The sequence below is a fragment of the Athene noctua genome, chromosome Z, assembly GCF_965140245.1.
Source record: "Athene noctua chromosome Z, bAthNoc1.hap1.1, whole genome shotgun sequence".
Lineage (NCBI taxonomy): Eukaryota > Metazoa > Chordata > Aves > Strigiformes > Strigidae > Athene > Athene noctua.
Window position 1 is genome coordinate 84,510,558 of NC_134077.1, and position 24,806 is coordinate 84,535,363.

At 39.6% G+C, this 24,806-nt stretch overlaps 2 protein-coding genes across 3 annotated transcripts in view; one reads left to right on the top strand and one right to left on the bottom strand.

Moving 5' to 3' along the window:
- Positions 1-1,272: 1,272 nt before the first annotated feature.
- TMEM167A (transmembrane protein 167A) lies at positions 1,273-23,197 on the bottom strand. The gene is made up of 4 exons (XM_074932601.1): positions 23,102-23,197; positions 10,616-10,725; positions 5,115-5,149; positions 1,273-1,750 (listed from the first exon to the last, which is right to left on the bottom strand). Exons 1-4 carry the CDS (start codon positions 23,102-23,104, stop codon positions 1,680-1,682), a joined length of 219 nt encoding a protein of 72 aa, XP_074788702.1. The 5' UTR covers positions 23,105-23,197; the 3' UTR covers positions 1,273-1,679.
- A 128-nt stretch (positions 23,198-23,325) lies between these two features.
- Positions 23,326-24,806, top strand: part of XRCC4 (X-ray repair cross complementing 4) — a 184,402-nt gene continuing 182,921 nt past the window's right edge. For both annotated transcript variants that reach the window (XM_074932009.1, XM_074932007.1), the window contains exon 1: positions 23,326-23,371. The gene's annotated coding sequence lies outside the window, so the exon portion shown is untranslated. The remainder of the gene's footprint in view (positions 23,372-24,806) is intronic.

Genomic DNA, 24,806 nt, shown 5'->3' on the forward strand with positions numbered 1-24,806 from the left:
GACACGTACACAAACACCGAGGCCAGTGGAAGGAGGAGGAAGGGGGGAGCTGTGCTGGAGCAGAGAGCCCCTGTACCCCGTGGTGAGAGGGCAGGGCCCCCCCTGCCCCCATGGGGGGCACCGGTGGGGCAGATGCCGCCCTGCAGCCCCTGGAGGAGCCCACAGCGGAGCAGGCAGCTGTGCCCGAAGGAGGCCGGGACTCTGAGGGGAGAAGCAGCCCCCGCTGTTGTAGTTCTGTGCCGGGAGAGCTGCACACGCAGGAGTGATCCATGGCACAGCAGCTCAGGAACCATTCCTGTCGGAGAAAATTTGTAGACTCCTGGGGGATGGAACTCATTCTGGAGCAGGAGAAGAGTGTGAGGACTCTTCCTCCTGAGGAGGAAGGAGCAGTGGGACTGACCACACCCCCCATCCCCTGCGCTGCTGGTGGGGAGAAGGTAAAGAAATCGGGAGCAAAGCTGAGCCCACAAAGGACGGGGTGGGAGAGGCATTTTTAAGTTATGGTAAACCTTCTCACTGTCCCGCTCTGTCTGTTAAGTGTTGTTTGCTTGAACTAAACTGATGTGCTTTTTCTTCCTCTAACAAATCTGTCTTCTGTCCATGACGATAATGGGTGAGCCACACACCCCTTCCCCAGATTTATCTTCATTCCTGTCTTTTATTTTCTCCTTCCCAGTTCTGAGGCAGAAGGGGTGGGTGAGAGGCTGTGTGGTGCTCAGGTGCCCTCTGGGCTCAAACCATGACAGTAATCTAATCTTATATTAACAGTGAGTGTAATCTAATTTAGTTGTTTTCTTCACCTTTAGAATACTGGGACATGTGAGTTCCTTATCTGCAGATTCCTACAAAGCTAACTGTTCACTTAGATGATTTATCAACCTTGTATTACACACAACAACAGCAGCAGAGCCTTTAGAACCCTTTTCTCACAATACTTTGGTCACAACCCTGGGGAATGATTTACCTGAAACCTAGATCTCTAAAAATGAATACACATAGTGTTTTATAGAGAGCAGTCCAGGTTCTCAAATCCCACATCTGTGCCTTCTCAGCAGCTAGTCAGATATCACTGCAATTACAGTCCCTACTTTTATTCCTGCCTTACCTCCACAATAAAAATACTGATAGATTATTTGAGGAATTGAAAGTTTAGAAAATAAAAGCTGAATGTAACTTAGGCCAGGGGTCATATTTTTTGTACGCGAGTATAGCTATCACAAAGCGACAGGAATTTTTCAGGCAGTAAGAAGTAAAAACACCTTCATAAACATATGCTAGAGTAACAAAGCTCTTTATTCTTTTAAGAGTGCTCTTATTGCTATTCCTAGATTTATCATTTTTAACTTTTATTAGAGGTCTGTCAAATAAAAAAGGCTTTTCAACTTTTCAACTGCATGGTTTAAGAAAAGCTCCCCTAAAACAGACACCTTTTCAAGAGCTGCATCAGGAGATTCAGTACTGACTGGATATTAGTAAGTACATGTCAACTGAAGTTAAGTTACATTATGATCCCTAATACTGTACATGACGGTCTGTTTGCAGGAGCAGGGGGTGCCCACTACAGACAGGCTATAAAACGTGCGAGAGGAAACTTGGTGGCCCCTTCCCATCTCTTCCTGCCAGAAGTTCTTCCACACTCTGCTGTTTGGGAGTAGGGTGTAGGGGACACTCTCCAGTCGCTACTGTAAAAACAGAATGCTGAAGGCCATCATGACACAGCACACAGCCACGCAGGGGCTCTTCCGTTCACCTGTGAGGAGGGAAAAAACCCAAATAAAACAAAAATTCAGGCACGACTAAACAGATCTAGGCTGCTCCTAGCCTAACAAGGTAATTTTCCCATTGCACATGCAAATTAATGTTCAACATTTCTAGCTGGAGAAATGCTATTACAACTACAATTGTGTACTGAGGATGAGCATGCACGAGTGTGGGAAATAAAGATGTAGGATAGGACATATTGCTACATAAAGACAGTTGGAGCTGTTTGTGTTAAGTACAGGTGAATGCAGGACTTCTGTCTTACAATAAATCATATTTTCTGAGATTCAGTTTCCAGGAAAACATTACAAAAAAAAAGTATTGCTGCTATTTCTTAGTGCCAAAGAGAGGCAGAAGGCAGGCGTTGGAAAACTGATCAAGACACCAGATCTTTTACTGGCTCTGTTCTCAGTTTTGGCTAAGGGCTACTACTGCTCTAAAGCTGTTTGCTGTCAGCTGAGAGGAGGTATACCTCAATGTGTCTGGCCATGACAGCTCCTATATGTAGCATGCATCTTTTATGCATGGTATCATATAGAAGCCAGCTAACTGACCGAGGAACTCACAGCGGCCCAGACATGGACAGATGCCTGTTTTTTTTTCTTTGCTAGGGAGACACAATATTTTTAGCATGTGGAGAGGGTCTGGGTCCATAGATTTTCAGGTTAGTGATAAAAATGATCCACAGATTACAGAAGTTGCACAGATATGTCTCCTTCTGACTCTTCCAAATTACTGTCACAGTTTTCCAGGGCAGACCATGGATGAAAGTTAAGCTTACTCTGTTAACACTCATATTTGGTGGCAAAGTCAATTGAGAAAGATCTATTCAGTCATTTGGTCCAGAACAAAATGTTACAGAGGTCTCTTGTTCACCAAATAAACTACAGAAAAAAAAAAAAAAAATCTCAGGTAGGGAACTGTCACACTATCAAGGGAATATCAGTAATACTAATCAGACTGCTACCTATTTACATGGGCACTTCCTCCATTTAATTAGACAGCTGTTTTTATTCTTCTACTTAAGCATTACACTTCATGAATCCACTGACTTTTCTCTGGAGAGCAGAGAGTCCCCTGGATGGTACGTCCAGCCTACAAAACTGTCAGGAAGTGTTAAGAGAGCAATGACTCTTTAAAGGGAGAAGATTCCTGTTTTACGCATTCAGAAACATAAAGTCAGAGCTGGAGCTGTTTGCTTTAAACAGAGTTCAATTTCCTTTTCCTGTGCAAGGTCTTCTGTCTTACTACAAACCATCTTTTCTGAGACACAGTTTTGAGGGAAACATTAAAGAAACAAGACTGCCAAGGCTCCCAAGTCTAGCATATAGGTGTAATCCTCAGAACAAAATAGTCTTTTTTACCAGCAGAACCTTCAAATACAGGAGGGACAAACTTTTCAATGAAAAAGAAAAATAAAATACAGTGACACCTCCCATAAGCAGGAGTGCCTGCCATGGTGACATTACTAGATGTTGTCATGATCTGGCATATATTTAATTAAACTTCAAATAAGTGAATGAATTAATGTCTGCAGTGTCACATCTGTTTAAAATAAATTTTTGAGGAAGTCCACCTCCTACAGTTAGAGTATTACAATTTTCATATGGGTTATACTTTCCTGCTCTTAATTTTCTTAAAAGAGAAATCACCATGTGGCAGGCTTAAACATAATTTTGCACAATTTTGTAAATATGTAACCACTTGATGTTTATTAAAATCTTATGGAAATGTGAAAAGGTTGTTTAAACATACCGGGCACGTTAAATGTAAAGGAAACCAGTATGCATTTTCATTTTTTAAAGCCTACATTTTCTACATGCCTTTGTGATTAACACAAATAAAATGATCGGAATCATCTTCAAAGCCTATTTCCCATACTGAGGATATGGTACTGTTATGTAAGGAAAAATACAGAAGGAATGCTAAAATGCTACCTTCTCATTTGTCAGGCTAAAGCAAAGTCAGAGTGGACCACTACAGATGTAAGTTGAAAAGAAATTAGTGTTTTACATGAAAAAGAGAAAAGTAAGTAGTTTAGTATGGGGCACAAGAGTGCATGCATTACCTTGGATGCAGCAAATGCAAACATGTTAATGGCAAAGCAAGACTATATTCTAGATGAACTGCAGTTCTTAACTCTATCAAGTTGACAGGGACCTCATAAAACCTTTTGTGTACTCTTCTAAATAGTTTTTTAAAGTGTTTGCTGTGCATAGCTAACAGAAAAAATATGCTTGTGTTTATTAACTAAAAAGAAGACTGTAAGGTAAGGTAGGGTGTTCTCTTCAACCTTCAACACACCTTAACACAGCTGAATTTCTTCATCGTTTTTTCCCGGTATAGCTCAAAATTAATTTCTGACAGCTGCCACCTTGACAGTATCCTTCAATTACAATACTAAAATGGGTTCTGCCATGTCTATTATCTAAATAGGACAATATCTGCAATCATTTTAACAACAGGTCTTCACAAAAAACTGTTTTTTGAGTCAATGCTTTTTGACATACTGAAAAAATGTATGTCATGTCCCTTTCAAAGCCTCAGAATGCAGAAAAGGGAACCATACATTTTTTCTTTAGGTTCAATGACAAGTAGGAAGATCTAGAATTACAAGTTCAATGTTTCTACTTTGCATTAACAATGCAATTTGAAGAAGACTGTTTTGATGATGGATTTGTAATTTTTTAAAAATCCTGGATATACCTTAATGCTAACACTGAACTCCTGTTGCACATTCCCATTCTCAAAATAAATACGCACTAAGGATTAAAATAAATATAATTATCAGTGTTATGGGAAAATGTCTAAAATCAGATAGAGCTGATCAGTCTGCATATAGATGCCACTGGACACTAACAGCTTTGTGTAATTCAAAAGTGCACAGAAACTAACTAAAGAGAGGACAGCAAAAAGACATTTGTGATTAAACAGAACCTTACCGCATTAAGAATTCATTTTTTTTATTACTATAAGGTAAGTATCTGGCTTTTGTCAGTAGTCCATTTGAATTTCAAACAGACAGCAGTTTATAAGGAATCACTGATTTCTTTGTATGTTAATAAGAAGTATGTCCTTAGTTATTTCACGTGGTAAAAAGCGCAAAATATTTTTGCAAATATGACACCACATATATGAACTGACATTAGAAAATCCAGGCTTCCATGATGTTAAGAAAGATAGTCATACCCTGCCCCACCTGCCCCGGTATTTCATGGAGGCAAAACCCGCATCTTTAAAGACAGTGTGTGAGTATGAGTTTCATTGCTACATGGAAACATTATCCTAATAAATAATGCATACTCTAGAAATAAAGCACTGGTCTTAAAAGATTTAAAAGAAAAAAATATTACCAATCCTGGCACATTTCCAGAATATTCCCAATAGTCTGTAAAGATAAAATAAATTCATTAGTCTCTTGGTTTAAAAAAATAATTTAAGTCAAAGAATTTTTTTCTTCTATGCTAAAACAATCCAAATCAACAGTAGTTTGTCGACTTAACACTCTTCTTGACATCAGAAAACACCTGGTACCTGCACAGAGGGGTACAGACAGGCTATGAACTAAACACGACAAAGCTCTTTCCAAGTCTAGCAAGACTTTTTACATGCAAGACAAGAAAAAAGATGCATTTATTCAGTCTGTGTTCCAAATCTAAAGATTTCATCAGAATTCTACATTAAAGTACCCCAGACAGAAAATTCTGTAATGAAAATAACAGAACTAGAAAAGTACTGGAGCAAGAAATACCAACAGCTCTCCACATCATTGTATATGAGAAACCTTGTATGTTAAGATTTTGAAGCAATTTTCCTACAGGTATGAGATATAATAAACCTGAGTACTTTAAATTAAATTCTTTGTAGTGTCTTTTGTATTTCCCTTAGCAATAGTAGATAAAAATGCCTTTTCCAGAAAACCATACTCATATGTGCAATCCGGTATAGAGTACTTGCATTGAAATAAATAAGAAAACAATTCTTCATGTTTGTTTTTACTCTTTTACCAAGGTTTACCTTGCTCATGTCTCTCAGTGCTGCTTGCCCAGGACATTTACTCTCACAAGTAAAATAACAAAGGAGAAAAGCAGGATTCAACTATTCAGAGCACATCCAAAGGCATATACAAGCATGTATGCCACAACTTTGTAATTTTTCTGTGTAACTAAAATAACCTCACACTGACTGCTCAAGAGGAGCAAGACCAGGAACTGCTTTAGAATCCGAGGAGGAAGATGGGAATACTACTAAAGCACCCTGAACTAAAAGCCAGTTCAATTTCAGCCTTTCAAATGATGGTGAAAACTGCATTGAAAGCTTCTTTACAGAAAGGTTTCCTTCATAGTATGACTGGTTGCAATGCAGTAAAAACATCTGTATTCAACTATATTAACTATTTATAGATCTATGGACTAAAAAAACCCAAAAATTCCACGATTATTTTTCCTCCTTCTTCCAGTATGTCTATCAGCAGTAATGCCAGCCTACACTATCTGTGAGGTTGTACCTGCTGTGATGGCAATTCTCCAAGTGCTTTCTCACAGTGCTCTGAACCCCTACCCATAATGGTTTGATTATCTGTCTTTCCCCTTTCTTGGGCTCTGATAATTGCCTCATTTTTGCCTGCTTAAATGCAGACAGGTAGTTTTGGGCCACTTGCTCCTGCATACTTCAGCAACCAGCACACCCTGCACTTTTAAAAAAGAATTTCTGCACTACATATTTTATGGCCTCTTTTATGTTCTTAGTTTAATTCAGCATCTCTCCCTCTTTCCACTTAGCAGCCTCCCCTTTATTTTTGAAACAAAGGTCTGGTGTCAGGCAGGTGAGAACCAAATGTTCCAAGAGCAGTAAGTGACTGAGGTTTTCGAAGTCAAAGCGAAATGCTTTTTTGATCGACGTACCCCTTGCTGACCAATTTATTGTGAACGGCATTGCAGCATTTTCATTTTTAGAAAAGAGGCTTTTTTGTTTGTGGTTTAGATAGTTTTACCTCAAGCCAAAAGTATTTCTATATAGTCAAAGCTCATTTTTTTCTGCTTTTATATAGCTCCACAAGCAGAAGTAATAATCCCTGCATGTCAACCACCACATTTTACCAGGCTAGGAGGTCGTAAAGTAACCTGAAAACATCTATTCAATTTTTGAAGATGCATGCAGGTACAGAGGCATTCATGTGTAAATCTTACAGAGCAAAATACACAGCCCCATAGTACGGTGTGAATGGCACTTCAGACTTTCAAAGCTGTTGTTACCTTCTGTAAAATTTAGATTTACAGATCGCATGCTGCAAAACCAACACAAAAACTTCAGCAGCCCAGCATCTCATGTTGCCATCTCTCACAAACTTGCCCGGGAACGAAAAGAAATAAAACATTACTGTCCTTTTTATATGCATATTTGAAGAATATTAACTGGGAAAAAAAATATTAACTCCTTCAGAATGTCTGTAAATCTGTTGAATTTGCCTCACAATCTCAGCAAGGTTATTTCTTTGCCTTCTCAAGAGTTTTTTTAAGTGTGTGTAACAATGTAAAGTTATAACTGAAGTACTGTATGTTGTTCCTAGCCCTAGAAAAACCCCTTTTTGGTGAAAATATGAATTTTCCCTTCTGATGTGGGAAGTACAAAACAGTTACAATATGGGTTTCATCAACTACCTTTACTGCAGTTAACAAAGTCACCACTGACAAGCCTTCCAACAGGTAACAACAGTACCTATTTAAGAGGCTTGTGCTGCTATTGGAACATACATCTGTTTGTAAACACAGTTTGCTGCTGAGCAAAAGCAAATTGAAATCTGGACCTTCTAAACAGATGTAATCACAGCCTCTCAATGAACTGGGGAACTTGCACTGGAAGAAAAGCCTGTGCAGGATGTCTGCTCTCCTGAATTTTTCCATTACTGTTCACCTCAGGCCCACAACATGTACCACTTCAAGTCAAAACCTGTTCGATTATTACAGAAATGATGCTGCCTTGAATGAATCTGCTCCAAAATAATTCCTCCTGAAGCAACTACTGAAAGTAATTGCACTGTTCCTTATTCTCCCCTTCATCTTCACTGTTGTTTTAATGCAGGTGAAACATGTCAGTCTGGCTTGCATACCTACTGTTTTCTGGCAGCCACAAGTCAAATGTGCACGAACTGCTACAGATTTTTGGCTTTTAGTGTTAATGTTAAAAGCACTGATCATGAAATTGGTGTTGGTTACCTGGAGAACAAAAAATCCAAAGAAATGAAATCGAATAAGATGAGGAAGGGTTAGCGGGGCTTTAGACTTTGGCTGCTAGACTGGGAATGCTGCAAGATGCAGCTGCCATGTGTTTACCAGGACAACCCTGCTGCCACTGAAGGAGGGAGTGTGGGAGATAGTCCAATGCAATGCTTATGGCAAGTCAAAGGAAATCTCCAGCACATATAAGCTAACATATCTTTCTGGTTAGCAGGGAGGAGAGAATTATGTTGTGGTACGCATTCTCCTCTGGTTAGCATGAAACAGTAAATCTCCACTTGCTTTCCCAACCTTAAATGCTATTGCTCAGGACAAAGCACATGGAAACACTCAGGATGCGTCAGGGAAAACGAAGGTTTAAAATTCTGTTTGGGTTGGTAGGAAAAGGCACATTTTGGCAGAAGTCAATGGATAAAATACAGTGCTATGAGGATGGGTGACATCACTTTGCAACGCAGTCTCTCAACCAACAGAAACATGTTTCTTTACTTGCTATCAACAGATTTAAATCTTCACTGAAGTTACCACTCAGAAATGTAGTGAATAACTATCAACATTTCTCCTCTCTGTCACTTTAATATTTTATTGCTACTTTTTTATGCTATTAATTTGGAGCAGGAATAATGAGGTAAGATCATCTCTGCGGTAAAATGAAATATCACTAGAATTTATTTTATCCAGTATGTCTAGACATTTCCATTTGAGCATGGAATATGTTAGTGAAGAGGGACAGGGGTTTAACAGCACATGAGCTCCATGTAAACATCTACCATTCAGGAAACAAATTTCATTGCTTTCAGGACAAGGTTTTATTCTCCAGTACAAAGCAGTCTACATACGTATATATAAAACAAAAATAAAATATTATGTTCAACATCTATATAAATACAAACGTACTGATCAAACACCCAACTCCTCCACTGTGTCAGCACCCTTTGAAAACATTTTATGAAGGGAGTTCTATTGTACTCCAGACAGATTTGCCTCAAGAATAAACAAAGTAGCTCCAGATTAAAGGAAATACTTCTTGCCAAGAACAGCACTAAAATTTTAATCAGTAAAATAAATATTCTTACTTCTTACTGTGTATACCTCATTGACTATTGTGTTATCTTCCACTAGCAGTCAAATTCCCCTCGCCAAGTCCTTCATGAAGTCATCCTTTCTTTCCATCTTTCTTTTTATCAAGAGAAATCTCTCATGTCAGTGGTAACCTCATGGCCTCATATGAAAGGACACAAGTATTTTCATGTTACAACTCCAAATTTAAAAAAAGCTAGCATTCTCTGGATATCTTACACTCCTAGAAGAAAACCTGTGTGATAAAACAGCAACTCCAGAGGTCAATTACAATATAGGTTCTCAGAAGAGAAACACTCAAGGTTCTTGGTGACAAGAGTCTACTTAAACTTGACACTTTTTCTGAAAATCTAATGCAGAAGTGACAGAAGATACTCAGGGAAAAAACATTTTCTTTTAACAGCAAATGATCTAATGGAAGAAGTGGACAAGTCAAACAGTCAGCGCCCAAAAGCCTGTCTGTTTTTTCCACCTAAAACATTACCAGCCAGAGCTACCTCCTACTTCTATAAATATTATTTCCTTTGTATTAACCTTGGGTGACAGCATTACTGAAATACTATAGACAGCCTCAGTGGTTTCTAGGTCAAAATTGCCCAATTCTTACTTTAAAATCACAGTATTTAAATCAAGTTTCTGCATACTGCTGATTGCACCCAACATCCAGTCACATTCTTTGTAGCACAAAGAAAACTGGTAAGCCAAAAAGGTAAATGGGTATTAACAGCGTGAGGCACAGATTTGGCTCTGTGGCTGTCCCCATTTCCCATCACTCCAAGAACTGTGCTGCTGAGCAGGGTAGAGAAGAACTGTTTTGCAGCCGTATTGGCCCCACAACATTAAGTGCATTCCAGGAGAACAGGGAACACAAAGGAGAAAAACATTGGTCACCTAGACACATGGTGCTTTAGGAATAAAAGTGAGAGATGGAGTGGCCAAAGGACAAATAAAATAGGTTTTGTAGAAGCTTTCAAAAACTCTTCTACCAATTCTTTCATCTTAGAGAATACAAAACAACGACTTAAAGAGATGATACGTAAGGGTAGGGTTGCTTATTTGAAAAACGAATTATTTTTAGTTACAAATTATTGCTAAAGCTGTACTTGTACCACCAAAACGCCTATGCTGAAAATGAACAAAAAGCCAGCTTCTGCTGTTAATGTTTTCTTACCCACCCTAAGAATCAAAATAAATCATTACAGCAATTGCCACATAATAGGAGAATGTTTTCTTTCTGTCACTCATTTCTGTATTTTTCAATAAATATTTAACAAGAAAGTTGAAATTCTAGATAATAACTAATAAAACAATATTAGCTGGCTTTGTTAGTTAATAAATTCTTACTACAAAATTGCAACTTAAGTGCTTGCAAATATCTTATTGCATTCTATTGTAAGGTACAAAATGAAGATTTTTATAAAGGAGTGAGAAATTTTTCAATATAGGATTTGTATCATCACATACCCATTAGAAGATAATAAAATGTTCCAGTTAAAACCAAGCAGCTTGTGCATTTTTAAAGTGATCAGACTACGTACCCAGTTTTATTTTTGTCCAGTAAGCTGGGAGCCAAGGATCTGATATAGGCACAGGTACATATGAGCAACAAGATCACAGTCAGTAGACTCTGAAAGTTGAAGATGGCAGACTACAGAAGAAAATTAGAAAAGAAAAATTACATCTTTGCAGTAAAAACCCCTCTTACTGTATACTGGAGAAAATAGAGGTGATCCCCCAGACAATTCCCATTAAAAACAAAAATGAAACCTACAATGCCAGTGAGCCAGAAATTCTTTTTAACAGCCCACTGCACACAATGGAAGAACAGTTTTTCCTTCTCAATCCATCCCAAGAAGGGTAAAAAGACAGCAGGGAAAATGGTAACCTTATAGTTTTGCTTCCAGGCACCTGTTCCAAAGCCAGTTTGTGGAAACCCATTAGCAGCAGGTTAAGAGTTACAGAAAACAGATGTTCCCTCTCAGCCAAGACTATGTGTAACTGCGGTTTACGGTGGTGGTGGTGAAGGTGGAGGTGCAGAGCATTTGACAAGTAAACTAGTGGCAGCCAAGGCAGAGAATAACAAGACATATGTAGACTTTATGAAGACTATGCCCAAAATTAAACAGATTTGTAGAAATACATACAATTAAGCCCACCTGAACTACAAAAAGATAACAGATTAATTTTATTTTCAAATCACATTTTGATTTTAAATTTAAAACATCTTTACTGTAAACACCTTTTTAAAAGTGATAATTACATGGAAAATGCTGGATAAACAGAGGACTTGTCTTAGGATGGAGAAATAAAGTTTCATTGTTTGATACTAATTTGCCAACTAGCACTACAAAGACACAATTCTTGAGAAACTGCTACAATATCTGGCTATTTGCTTAAGTTTAAAATATTAATAAAATGCAGTAAGTGCATCTCTTAAACATATTTTTTTAACTGAAGTCTGAGCCTTGTGTGGCCAACATTAACTTATAAACAACTATCATTACTTATGTGAAGCAGTCTTTTCCAGAAATACAAACATTATGGGGGGAGAGAAGGTACTCATGAAAGACTGCAGTAATTTCATAGCCAAGTACCAAATCTGAAGAAACATGGCTCATGCTGATTTCCAGCAAGTGCCACAATCACCATTCCAATAAATAATGCAATTTTTTTTTTTTTTTTTCCCCCCAATAGGTTCACTGGAACTTTTTGTAGAAATATTTGCCTATCAGTCCTTGTGATTTGTAGCTTCTAATAATTAGTCCCAAATCTGAGACTCAGATTCTTCTTCGAGTGTGAAAATAATCCAGCTACACGAAGCTGCAGTTTTATTATTTTGGGTTTTAACTTAAAATGTCTCAACTGACATTTTGGTCAACTTAACAGCACCAGGTACTATACTAAACAATTGCTGACTTCAAATAGCCTTATTTTCTCTTTGCTTACCTACCCTAATTTGCAAATTCTATTTAATCTGAACTCCAAACAAATGGAAAAGCAAATACAACGAATTCCCTCTTCATTCTGGAGTTCTGACAAATGTGTGTCTAAGTACCTCATATTTTTTCCAGAAGGCTGAGTAGTAGTATTTAATTAAGTGTAAACATTTATCACTTACGAAGAGATACTACATTGTAGTTTCCTTCTTCAAGCAGAACCTGGTGGGATTTAAGAGCACATCAGAGCTCCATTTCCACAGCCTGAGGCACATTTCTGTTGATCTAAGCGCACTTCCTATGTCACAAAATTCTAATGTTTTGAAGCTCTGATAATCAAATTTGTCTAAATAGTTAAGGAGAATTATAAAAGAGAATCACCGTATTTCAGTTCAGTATTGCACTACAGCAAGTTAAGAGAGAAAAAAAGAAGTGGTCTCTTGGAGGCAAAACCATTGAACATCTGTGACCCCTTTGAGATCTAAAATGTAACAAAAAGAAAAAAATACAATCTTAGCTTATGTAGAAGTGTTAATGAATCACATGAATCAATACTGGAACATACCTACAACTGACAGCCTGAATACATGCACTAGACAGGGCTGGATACACAGACTAATTTAAATGGCTAAATTAAGGGGGTCTAGCAGGCCATGCATGGGTGAGGAGCTACCCATTAAAAAGGAACAGGATAGAGGCTCAAGGTGCAAATGAACAACTCTGCCTCTGTGGCCTCTATGAGATATTTCAGCATCCTTGACCTCAAAAGCAGCATTAGCTGTTGGAGTGGTTGTACGACTCTCCCCTTCTGCCCGAAGCAGAAGCCCTCTTGCATGTGCCAACCTTCTGCAGGAGCAAAATTTCCAAGCCAGTCCCCTCATTCCTCATACATTTTCTATGACACTCTCCCACGAGACAACAAAGGGGCAGGGTGAAAATGTGATTATTAGGATTAAGAGAGAAGGCAGGCAGTGGAGAAAAGTAACAGAGTAAATGGCAAGTATATACAGCAGCTGACACGCAGAAATGTCTCTGTGATGAGTGAGAACATGAAGAGGGGACATTACAGGAGTGGAGCATTAATCTAACAGCCAAAGCCAGCCCTCATGGTCCTCCAGGTGAGGCTACCTGCTTTTCTGCTGAGCATTTGCTAAATCATGTTTAGTTTAGTATTTTAGCTTAGCTAGCTGAGTCACCATTTCTCTTCTACCACGTCATAAGTAATGACAGATTATCCACAGAGGACAAAACACTGCCCATCATTATCTGTAGACTCTTGCCTTCATACTAAGGACAAGCTTTTGCCAACTTCAGAACACAAGGAAATTCTCAATTCCCCCTCAGAGGCAACTCTTAGGACTAACGAGGCAGCATCTCTTGGCTCCTGCAGTTCTCGGAGCATGACAGGGCCAGATCCAGGAGTGTCTGCCTCTCAGCAAAGCCAGATACTCCCTACCTACTGATTAATTTGATCAGTCCTCCGGGAGAGACAGCTGCTGTCCACATCTCACAACGCAGTGCCTGCCAGAGCTCAGTTCCCATGAATTCCTGCAAGCTTTCTCCTGCAGCTGCTTCCCAGGAAGACTGGCGGTATTGGGTACCTCAACATATGAAAATGGCAGAAGGGCACACTTGCTTCCTCTTAAGCACAGATTGTAAATGTATACTCATGAAATGTGTTATTAGTCAATCAATAGAGGCAGTACATAATTGTTCTTTGTTGGGCTCTTCACGTGCTTCTCCAGATATGCAGCACAGGGCACTGCTGTAATTACAGATGCCATCCCACTGAAATGTGCTCTGAATTGCACTTCTACTACTCAGTCACTTTAAAAGGACAGACATGCATATTTTAAAATTTGTATACAATTTTAAACTGGAAATGAAAATTTATTTCTGAAGTAGATGGCTTCACATTTCAAATCTCAAGTAATTCTTATGGCCTAGCCAAATTTACAGAAAAGGGTGTTTTACACCCAGCTGCTCAAACTGATGTAATTAAAAGCTGCTGTAAGAGTCATCCATTACTCGGAAGCCTTTTTAAAAATACTGCACTCACATACCAAGCTCTTTGGAAAATGTTGTAATGTAGGTGGGTTGCAGTTCATTTGGTTAAACTGCGTTCCTCTGATCCAGAAGTAATTAGAATTTTTCAAATGTGCCGAGAGGCTTGATGTAGACCCTGTGAGACTCATTCCCATTATAAAGAAATTTCAACACATGGAGAAATTCATGCTATCTTTTAGACTATGTCCACATGCTGGTGAAAACACAGCTAACTTCCCAAGACTCTGATTGAAAATGCAGAAAAGAATTAGCCAGTGCAAGCTAGGCTTTAATTATATACACTGAAACTTTTTACATATGCATTTAGCACATTTCTGATATGGTGGAAACACCTTAGTAGTTATTCTGTGTTACTCGAGTAATTACACTTTTTCACCCCCTCCCTCTCCACCGGTCTGTCTCCAGGTAGCTGTGGAACACTATCACATCACCTGCAGCACTAATGAGGCATTGTATTCAGCAGAACTTGCAAGAGCAAGTTTTTTCATTAGTCTTTAGAAATTTAAGACCATGGATTTTAGCTTTGAGAGCTACATGCCTAAAGGCTCTTTTAAATCCTTACCAAAATTAGACCTTAAAAAATGCCTCAGTATTATTTCCCTGATCATATCATATCTTTGTAAGAATAATTCCAGATAATACACCATAGAAATAAATAATGAACACTCTAAAAGTTCTTGTGTTCAGACTGGAAGAGGTGGCGTGGATTAGAAATACTCATGTGAATATATGGTAGTTAGAAGACAAACGTTACAGCTAGACACACCTGAACGCATTCCCAACCAGGTCCACATCTGAACACTGTTGGCACAGAGGATACTGGGGCAAAACAGGGAGTTGTAGGGAAAGAAATGGTCTCCAGTTGCCTCTGGAAGACACTAGTGGCGAGTGTCGTACAACACAGGGTTGGGAGATGGTGCGACAGCTCCTTTTTCTGGGGTGAGGAAAGAGGGAAGGAGGAGCTTGTGGATGGAGTAAAAAGGTATCCGTGGAACAGTATGTGGTAACAAAACTTTAATATACTAAACTACAAAATAAAGTTTACTAAACTTTAGTAAGTGTTGATTTAGAGTGAAAAATTTCCTATGTGGCTGAGAAAGGGAGTCCTGATGGGCCATAACAGCCCACAGCACAGCCCCTGTCAACTTTATAGACAATGTTGTCATTCCTGCAATTTAGTCAGCATTAAATTCACTACACTTGGGGAGAAGGAGGGAAAAAAAAAAAAGGCATCTCAGAGTTCTGGTTATCAACAACTTTTGCACTTTATAAAAGTATTTAGTTCAATGTGCTGAAAGGAAGGGCACACTCAGATGACTGCCTGAAGTTTTAGTGATCACTGGTTAATGTGCATTCACCATCAGCACAGCCATAACAGATGCACTGATCCTAAACTTTTTCCTGCGGAGAAAGTAACTGTCATAGACAAGACTTTGCAATATATCTACCTCTGTACTTTTTATTTGCTTCATCACTGCTACATTCCCAGATTCAGATAATGTTCTGTTCCATGTCTTTGCAAACAGCACCACAGAATTATGAACCACTTAATGACAGAACCCTTGGGTAGCACTATACTAAATTACACTGTAAGATTTGATGCAACTGTGTGTGTCATGGAAGGACCCACTGAATCTCCCCTTGCCTGATATACTTCTAAATGAAATAAACCACCCAATATGACAGTTCTAGGGGAAAAAAACAAAACATGAAGGAGGAGAACATAAACCCCATACAAGTCCCCTTGGGTTGGTAGAAAGCCTCAAATGAATGCATTCCCTGTTTATCTCAACAAACTTACCACTGAAACCAAAGCTTAATCTTCCCTAGACTTCCAGTATTTACAAAATGATTACTTTATCTCTGACTGCAGCATGACCATAGTTTCATCTGTGCATGCTATTAAAAAGAGAGGCCATAATAGTGTCAGCAAGTTGTTATACTGTGGCCCATGGATACTATTATAATAATCAATTTATTGTGGGCAAACACAGATAAATTATTTGAATATTCTAAAGAAATTATAACCACACTCGTGTAATATGATGCAGAATATACAATCTTTCTAAAACAGTTTTCATTTTTCCTCTTCAACTTTATAGAACTGATAGATGATTATGTTCTCTGGGACCGAAGAAATGAATGCCAATAGCCGATTGCTTTGCTAGCTTTCTTGTATGAAACTATAAGCAAGAGCTCACACTGTAGTAAAACTATGGTTAAGCAAGAGCTGATAACAATGTAAAAGCCTGCACTAAAGTAGTAATGTAGGCTTCAAATCAAAGTGAAATCGATCTATGAAACGTTAATGAAGAGGTCTTTAAAAAGCTGAAAAAGAAAATGCTTATTATCTATGGTTTCCATTAGGTACTGAAATACTTATTTCCCTGGTCTCAATCTAATTTTTAGGAGCATAATATTGAGAAAAATAATAGGAAACGGAACATGTAGGATTACTCTCAACCTGAAGGCCAAAGCCATTGATAAAAATTAATTAAAGCATGCACATAATTATATTATATTCCAATTTATTCAGGAACAATTTGTTTTCCCACTGCTGCCAAATGTAATCTGATAAAAATGAAAAGAAAATAAGCGTTTGTAAAAGAGGCATGCTAATTAGAACTGTAAGAAAAATACAAAACTTGCAAATCAGTTAAATTTGAAATGATTACTGGAAAAACTACACTTTTTTTAAGCAAGAGGTGTTTAGACAAAGCTGGTTTGTGCTTACTAAGTATCCAAATACCATCCAGTTAGCAGTTACTGGTTACTCCAACATGAATAGGGTTTTTTACTATAAGTTTACTGCACATTTACCCCAGTGTTCAGTTTTGAAGTAATGTAAGTATTAAGTACAATATTTAATGCTCATTCACATTTCTGTCTAAAATATTCAAAGTTCTGTGTAAAATATATGTGTTTTCGCAGTCATGAAATTTAGGCTAAGGCTTGATTAGAGTAATAAGGAATCTTTCCCCTAGACATTTCTTGACCATGTTGTCTAATTTAAATGGCAAGTACAGCACATAGTAACTAACAAGTATGCTTTTTAGTCAAGTGAAGAGTAATACATCTGTGTAAAACATAACCAATCTCTTTAAACAATTAGATAATGAATTAACAGATGGAAACAGTTGTCCTCTCCTACGAAAGCTCTCTTGACTTCAACACATTTAGCTTTTTTACTGAAATTCAAATCTACAGACGAACACTGAAATGACACCTCAAGGTGTCGATGTTGAAATTCTATGATCACTTGAATTTCTTTCCAATACGTAGACTGTAGTTTCACATCTGAACTTTTGGTGTAAGCAACTAGCAGATGCAGCATTTCACCAAAAATCTTACAATAAAAAACAAAGTAAAAAAGTGAAAGCTTTTTTATTAGGGTTACTGTAACACATAGCTGTATATGTCCATATATTTACTCAACAAACACAGACATGTTAGATGGAGCAGTAAAAGCTAAAGGTATCTCTTCCTCCATGTCATCTCTGCAAATTATAAAGTTTTCAATTTGACAGAGACTTTTTCTCTACTCACTTCCACCATTAGATAATAGGAATAATTTTCATCATCCTCATTTTAGGATGCTGAAGTATATTCTCCAGAGTTACAAGGAACCTAAGGGTAGTTTCTGGAACTATGAATGGAGTAGGTGATATTCAGCCATTGATACAGAGCTCTTTAAAAGGACATAAATCTTGATTTGTAGCTCTTTTGCTTCTCCTGCCCTAAAAAACTGTGCATTAGAGATTTCTAGAGTATAGTCAAACAGAAGGTGAAAAATTACCCATGTAAAGAAAAAGACATCTTCTCCCATAATGAGTAAGTTCTGACTTCTTCTGCTGTTCACTGAAGTATCCCTAATCATAAACTTGTATCAGTCTTGTGTTTTTGATAACCAAACACCATAGTTTCTGTCAAACTAGCTAACTCTCCCTTTTCAAGTTGCAGGCCACACTGCTTAGTTTGTTTAAAATTACTTAAATTTACTAGAAAATCTTAAGAAACAGTAAAAACTGTGTGTGTGAATGGAAGAGGTAAAAGTCATTCTAACACGCCAGCACGTTTTGAATCAGATGACATCCTTACTCTAATAAAAGCAGTGTGCAAAAAGCATGAGTTTGTAACAGATGGTGCTACAGGAATTTGAACACGGACATGGAAGAAAGTCAAAGTTCTCAAAAAGGAAGATGCTGAAATATTTTTGCTTTGTTGTACTGAATACTTTGACAATTGCAATACAGCTAATATCCTATCTGCCAGTGTTTGATAAATTTAGAAAAATAATGTTATCAATGTTAACAATCAAAAACTAGATACTGGGTCCATAGCACAATAGGAAAAAAACACATGCCTTCTATTTCTCTGAATGTCTCTTATCCTCACAGAAAGCCTATACAATTCAAAGCTGAACTGCCTTCTCCAGCATCTTTACAAAATGCCTAAGAAGTTCCTGCATGCAGTAAAGGTATAGTATGCTCTTTCTGCTCTAAGGGCTGCACAAAAAGCTTATCTCTTAATTTACCTAAGAATTTAAAAAAGTTAATAACATTTTATGTATACTATTTATATACTTTTTTTGTTGTTAGTAGTAGAACTACCTCTTTAAAACATGAAAAACAAATACTTCTCTATCAGGAAAAAACATAGTCAAGAAATAATGAAAAGCTCTGCTAAGCCTCTGCTGTCCCATGGCTCTGGGCATGGTCTCTTGTTAGGCAGAGCTCAGGTATGCGATTTGAATTCTTAGCATCTGTAAGGCAGGTAACATTTTTAACAAGACGCCAGCTGATTCCACCTTCCTTCCCTGGTCACAATGTTGAAAATGAAAACTTCTAGTGAGTTTGAACACCAAGCCCTGTGCATCAGCAGAAAAGTGTATTCAACACTGTAGCTATCAGTGGATACGCATGGTATCAAATGATGCAGTCAATCAAAAAATTGTGACATTTACTGTTTTATGATAACTTCCTTTTTTGTTCAACTTAGAGTTTGGATCATGAGTGGAAAATCTACAATGTATTATCAGCCCATTTTTAATTTAAACTGGCTGTGGAAAAATGTGATCCCCGCTTCTCATGCTACTACTGAATAAAATGAAGATGTTTAATAGTAGACAGAATGCCAAAGATGCATAGTAAGAACTGCCTGGCACTCAGCAAATAAATGGTTTCTTACAACTGTTGGCATTCTGGACTGTTTAAGTATGTGGTAAAATTTGTAAAAGTAGGCTCACTGCACCCAGATCAAATCAAGAGATTAATCTTACAATGACAAAAGAAACAGTTTTCTCTGTTCTATAATCTCAGAAGCAAAACACTGAAGATGTATTCTCACATCATCTTGTACACTGACACAAAAGTCTCTATATTGAACACTTCAAGCAGTAACTCACAACATGCATACTCCACAACTGCATTACTATTTACAAGTGTATTTACAGATGGCATGAAATTTACTAAGCATTACTATTGGTGTAGAAAACATACTTCACTGTACCTACCTAGCCATACCCCATCTCCTAGTTCTCCTTTCTCTCTCTTTTTCAATTCTCTGACAGGAGAAAAGGTACACAGAGAGCAGACCCTTCTTGCCTTGTCCTCAATTAACAGTTTGCTCCTACTGCTAGGGGCACGGCAGAGCTGCCACAGGGGTCTGTTAGTGTCAAGTACAGGGACACAAGTTGCATGTTGCATGACTGGCAGAAACGGAGGTCCTAGCATCTTCTTGCCTTACAGTTTTGGCATAAAATCCTCAGATTCTCAGCAAAATCAGATTAGCTGGGTAGCAAAGACTTTATCAGATGAAAAAATTGTTACTGCAGCTGTAACTCCCTGCAAGTCTAATTGCTTCTTATCAAAAAAATTTAATGCCTGATGGCATTATATTACTGAGAGGCTAAAAACATGTCCATCATTCCAAGATAAATTCACGATACACAGACACCTTAAGACTGTAAGAAAAACTAGATGTTTTTAATCCTATCTACCTTCAGGCCATGATAAAAACAAAGCTATTTGCAAATCTGAATCAGGATTGATTCCTCCTTGTCACTTTTAATAAGCCAAATAAAAAACTTTGTACTTTAAGACTCCTGAAAGCCTTTTGCAGAACATCATCTCCAATTCTGGTATGTTTATATCTGAGAGCTTGGTTTGGATTAGTATTTACTAATAAATGTTTTTACAATGGGTTATATGAGCAATTCCCCTTCCTTCTATAAACACCATTCTAAGACAGGAACAAAGATTGTGACAGAAATGTTTGTCTTCATGGAAAATTCCCAAATCATTTTTTCTGCAGTAATACAGGGCGCAAGGTCAGTCCTAACCAGAGGGTGAAATGGAAGAAGCCATCTTTGTGAAGTTTTCTGCAATTCTTTGCTTTATTCATCACCAAATTGCAATCACAGACAGAAAACATGTCTACTAAGATTTTCTTTAATGTGTATTCATGTTTTGCTACAATTGCACATTTTTGCTACAAAGTGCAGACCACCCTTCAGCAGGTGAGAGGTCATTGTTCATTTTAAAGTTACTTGAGGCTTCTTCCCTCTTCCAGCTCACCACACCACATGCATTGGCAATTTTTTCAACCCCACTAGGAAGTTTTGTTGAGCTTTTAGACATAAAATTTCAACAGTTGACAGGATAAACTGACAATGATTTGTAAAAGTCACTAAACTAAGTATACTGCTTCTAAATAAATTAAGCAGCTCTGTCATTAGAGTGTATCCTTTTTGTTTCCAGTAACTTTTTAATCCACTGAGCAGCTTGTACCTGCTTTCAAAGATGGTTTAAGTATTTTTTTTATACTCACTGGCAGCAAACAGGAAAAAAATAAACAAAAGTTGTGCTTTCACATAAAAGAAGACAGATAGAAGCCAGCTTATATATGTTTGGCAGCAGCTGGCTGTTCACCCAGCAAAAGTTTTGACTTGCTTAGTAAGGATGTGGTAAGGAAGCCTGGGAGACAATGGGATGGAAAGTTCCAAGGGATAACGTCCTTTGGAAATTATGCTTCAAAAATTATGCTATTCACTGAGCTACTGGCTTGCCACAGTTGCAGCTCATTTTCTTTGGAGAAAGAAAACTAACTGGAGGTGTAACTCTACTCTCCTCTACTCCATTTGATAATACACAGACAGCAGCTGTTTCCTATCTCAAGAGTCAAGTGTGAACTCAAAAGAAAGTGTCAGTAACTAAAGATCATGACTGTTAATCCCACAAGACAACATTCTTATTAAGGAGCCATGACACAAGAGGTAGCATCACGGAGAATCCAAACTCCTGGATATGACATGAAGGTCACTGTTTTTCTTGAGGAAATTCAAACACAACAAGGCTAAGGAATCTTATTTTTACCTCCTTCAACACAGAATCTTAAGAAAAATATCACTGAAAGATCCTGTCTTTCTTCAGGTTTCTGGAAGCATACAGAATATCCTCTAACAAGCAACATGGATAGACAGAGAAAAAAATATTCTCACATGATCTCACACGCTTGCCATAATCTTTTTGCTAAACATTAGTGTTGTATTTAAGTGCTAAACTCACCACTGTAAATGTCTCACTGATTGTCATGGTTCTCTCCTACAGTCGCAAATCCTTTTAAGTATTATGAAAAACAGCAAGGTGATGTACTTCTATACTATCTACATTTTCAAGGTACTGATTAGAGGCGAGGTATTCTCTTCTGTCTCTTGTTTTCTGTATGCGTGTTTTAGATCTTCTGAGATAATTTATGCCTCTTATCATGAAAACCCTTTGTTCACTGCTTCAAGCCACAGATTAGAACAGGTTCACCTAAAAGATCTGCCAAAAAATACTCAGGTGAGCAATTTCCAGCAATTTCCTGCTGGTGACAAGATCTGGAGCCTAGGAACTTTTTTTGAACTGAACCATAAGAAAGTTCAAGAGATACTAATCTTTTAATAAATACGTGGGAAGTACAAAATGATTCAGTGAAGTTGTACTGTATACATCACTGGTAATGGATAACCTGTCAAGGTCAGGTTGGATGGGGCTTGGAGGAACCTGATCTAGTGGAAGATGTCCCTGGTCACGGCAGACAAGGGACTAGGTGACCTCTAAAGGTCCCTTCCAACCCAAACCATTCTGTGACTCTAGAAGATTTTGAAAATGCTCATCTTAAATAATTCTGTGTTGAAGTAAATGTTACATAGAAACAATTATTTGTATGGGGAAACCATTTCTGCTTGTTGTTATTGCTTTGGTTTTCCTTTTAATTTTAAAATCATGTACCTATGCTGCTCATATAAAGACGTTTGCCTTGGCTGACAAAAATATTTCATGGCACAGCTTTAACCTGAATACAAATCCTCCATTCATATTCTCCGTATGATGAAAAAAAGGCAGGAACCACAAAAAAACGTAAGTGGCAATAATAATAAGCCTCTAGGTCAACTCTATATCCACCATTCATACTTTTCATCAGCAAATGGACCCAGGCCTCTGATACTATTCTCTAAAAATGAGAATGGCGGTCAGGATTTAGCTTACTGCTCAAGAAGCAAGATGTCAATCACCATATCCATTAAATCAGACAGTCAGAAGAGAGAGAAATACTAATCCTGACAGACAATGCACCGCAGGCCTAAGGAAGGACGCTGCCCTGCAGAAAACCCGGGCTAGGCCGTACCGATGGAAGACGTGTCAGGCTGGGGGCGGGAAAGGGACCATGGGGGCGCAGACGTGCCCGGTCTGCGTTAATACTGGGCCGCTGCTAAGAGAGGCTTTACGCTACAACTAGGCCGGGCTCGTTCCCCCGCGGCGAGGCGAGGGTCTCGGCCCCTAAGGAAGTTCAAGGGCTCGGATGGGGTGTAAGAGGCCCCAGGGGTGCCTCCGGGCTCGGGAAGCGTCGCTCAACAGAGACGCGGCTGGCCGGGCGGTGCGGAAACCGGCAGCGCCAGCGGGAGGGGAGCGGGGCCGGTCCCGCAGCGACCCCGGAGCGGAGCAGGCGCCCCCCGCCCGCCCGCCGCCCCACGCTTACCATGGCGACCCGCTCGCGGCCACATCACACTTCCGGCGGGCGGCGGCGGGGCGGAAATGCGCCCTGGGCCACGCCCCCTCCGGGGGGGCATGGGCGGGGCCACGGCCAGGATTGGCAGCCGGCGATAGACGGGGTCACGGTTGGCGGGAGCGGCCGGGGGAAGGCGGGACGGAAGGGCGAGCGCGGCTCTCATTGGCTGCTGCGCGGCCGCCGGGAGCGCGGCCTTTTCGCGCAGGCGGAAGCGGCGGGCGGCGGCGCCGGGAGGCGGAGGTAGGTCGGTCGCGGTGCCCCGCCCCCTCCGCCGTGAGGGGGGCGGCCGCCGGCGGGACCGGGGCCAGTGAGACCGCCAGCTACCGCCGGTGCTGTGGGGCTGCGGCGAGCGGGCCCGTCCCCGTCCCATTAGCTGGCCCTGTGTCAGCCGCAGGCCCCTCGGAGCGGGCGGTGGGGCCCTGCTCCGCTCCCCTGGGCACGTAACGGCCACGGTGTCGCCGGTGCTACGCCCAGGGCAGCGCGGCCTTCCGGCCCTCGCCTGTTCGCAAAAAGTGGGGTGTTTCGAGGTTTCGTTTCGCTGGTGTGGTTTTTTAATTCGGGCTGTTGATTTTCAGCGGGTGACGCCTGGGGCCCTGTGTCCCGCGGTTTGCCCGCGGGGCAGGAGCGGGCCGGTTGTCGGAGAAGGGGGGCCGCTGGGCACGGCGTGGGGGGCGGCGACCCCTTCCCCGGGGGTGCTCTGCCCTCCGGACCCCGCGGGCGGAGACGTGGGTGCGAGCCTCTTGCTAGTGAACGTAGAGAACATAAAGATCGCCTTAGCGAAGCTATCTTTTAATAAGTTGCTTTTTTGTTTTGTTTTGTTTTTGTAAAGTCAGGGTCTTGTTCTTCCTTAAGGAAAGTCCCGGCTGGCTTCCCTTCCGGAGGTCGTTGAGGAGAGGGAGCGGAGCGAGCAGAGCCTGGTCTTTCCGCTCCGGTCTGGTCTCCTCTATTTTTGCTCTATTCCTGTATTCTCTCCATGCAGAGGTTTTCATCTTTCCTTTTCAGTACTTGCACTTACCACGTTAAGTTGAATATGCTTGAGTAAAGGCACTATACTTCCTTCTTGTGACTGCAGTATCTTTTGCTTCAACTAAAGACACAAATTTATTAAAAGAGCTCAATGTTCTACGTGGCTGGCCTCTTACACTTGCACAGAAGAGGAACCTGTGCAACTAAAATCTGTAGTGACTTTTGCATTTGGCAGGTGGTTTTCACAGTGCCTGCTCTACCATCAAGGCCCACAAAAAGCATACGACTTCCATTTTGGCTTAGCAATGAAAAGGATGTGGCACTTGTCTTTTAAACCAGGAGATTGTGGGTTTTTTTAAAATAATTTGATCATTTGATCCTGTGAGGGATATCAGTAAAGTGAAGGCTATATGCATTCTGACCTGTTCTGTGGAAGAGCTTAATCGTCATTATTTTGTATTTAGAGTAAGGTGCCTAGGTATTGCTGTCACAACAAACTCCTGTTTTGAAGTTCTATGAACAATCTATTCCTCCTTTTTAAAGTACACTTTATCTTACAGAACTTGGAAAGCATTAACCCTTTCAAAGATGATGGCTTTGTTTTGAGGTCTCTGTCATTCTGAGTCTTTCAGTACTAGGGCCAAATTATTTTTGATTGTCTGTTGAGTACGGAACAGGTTTTACTTTTTCCCTTGGTGAGGGGAAATGA

Excerpts from the sequence above, each read along its gene's own strand:
- TMEM167A (XM_074932601.1), bottom strand. Across the intron at positions 5,150-10,615 it reads CTGGACAAAAATAAAACTGG|ACTATTGGGAATATTCTGGA; the intron begins GTACGTAGTCTG and ends TTATCTTTACAG. Across the intron at positions 1,751-5,114 it reads CTGGAAATGTGCCAGGATTG|GTGAACGGAAGAGCCCCTGC; the intron begins GTAATATTTTTT and ends CCCTCCTCACAG.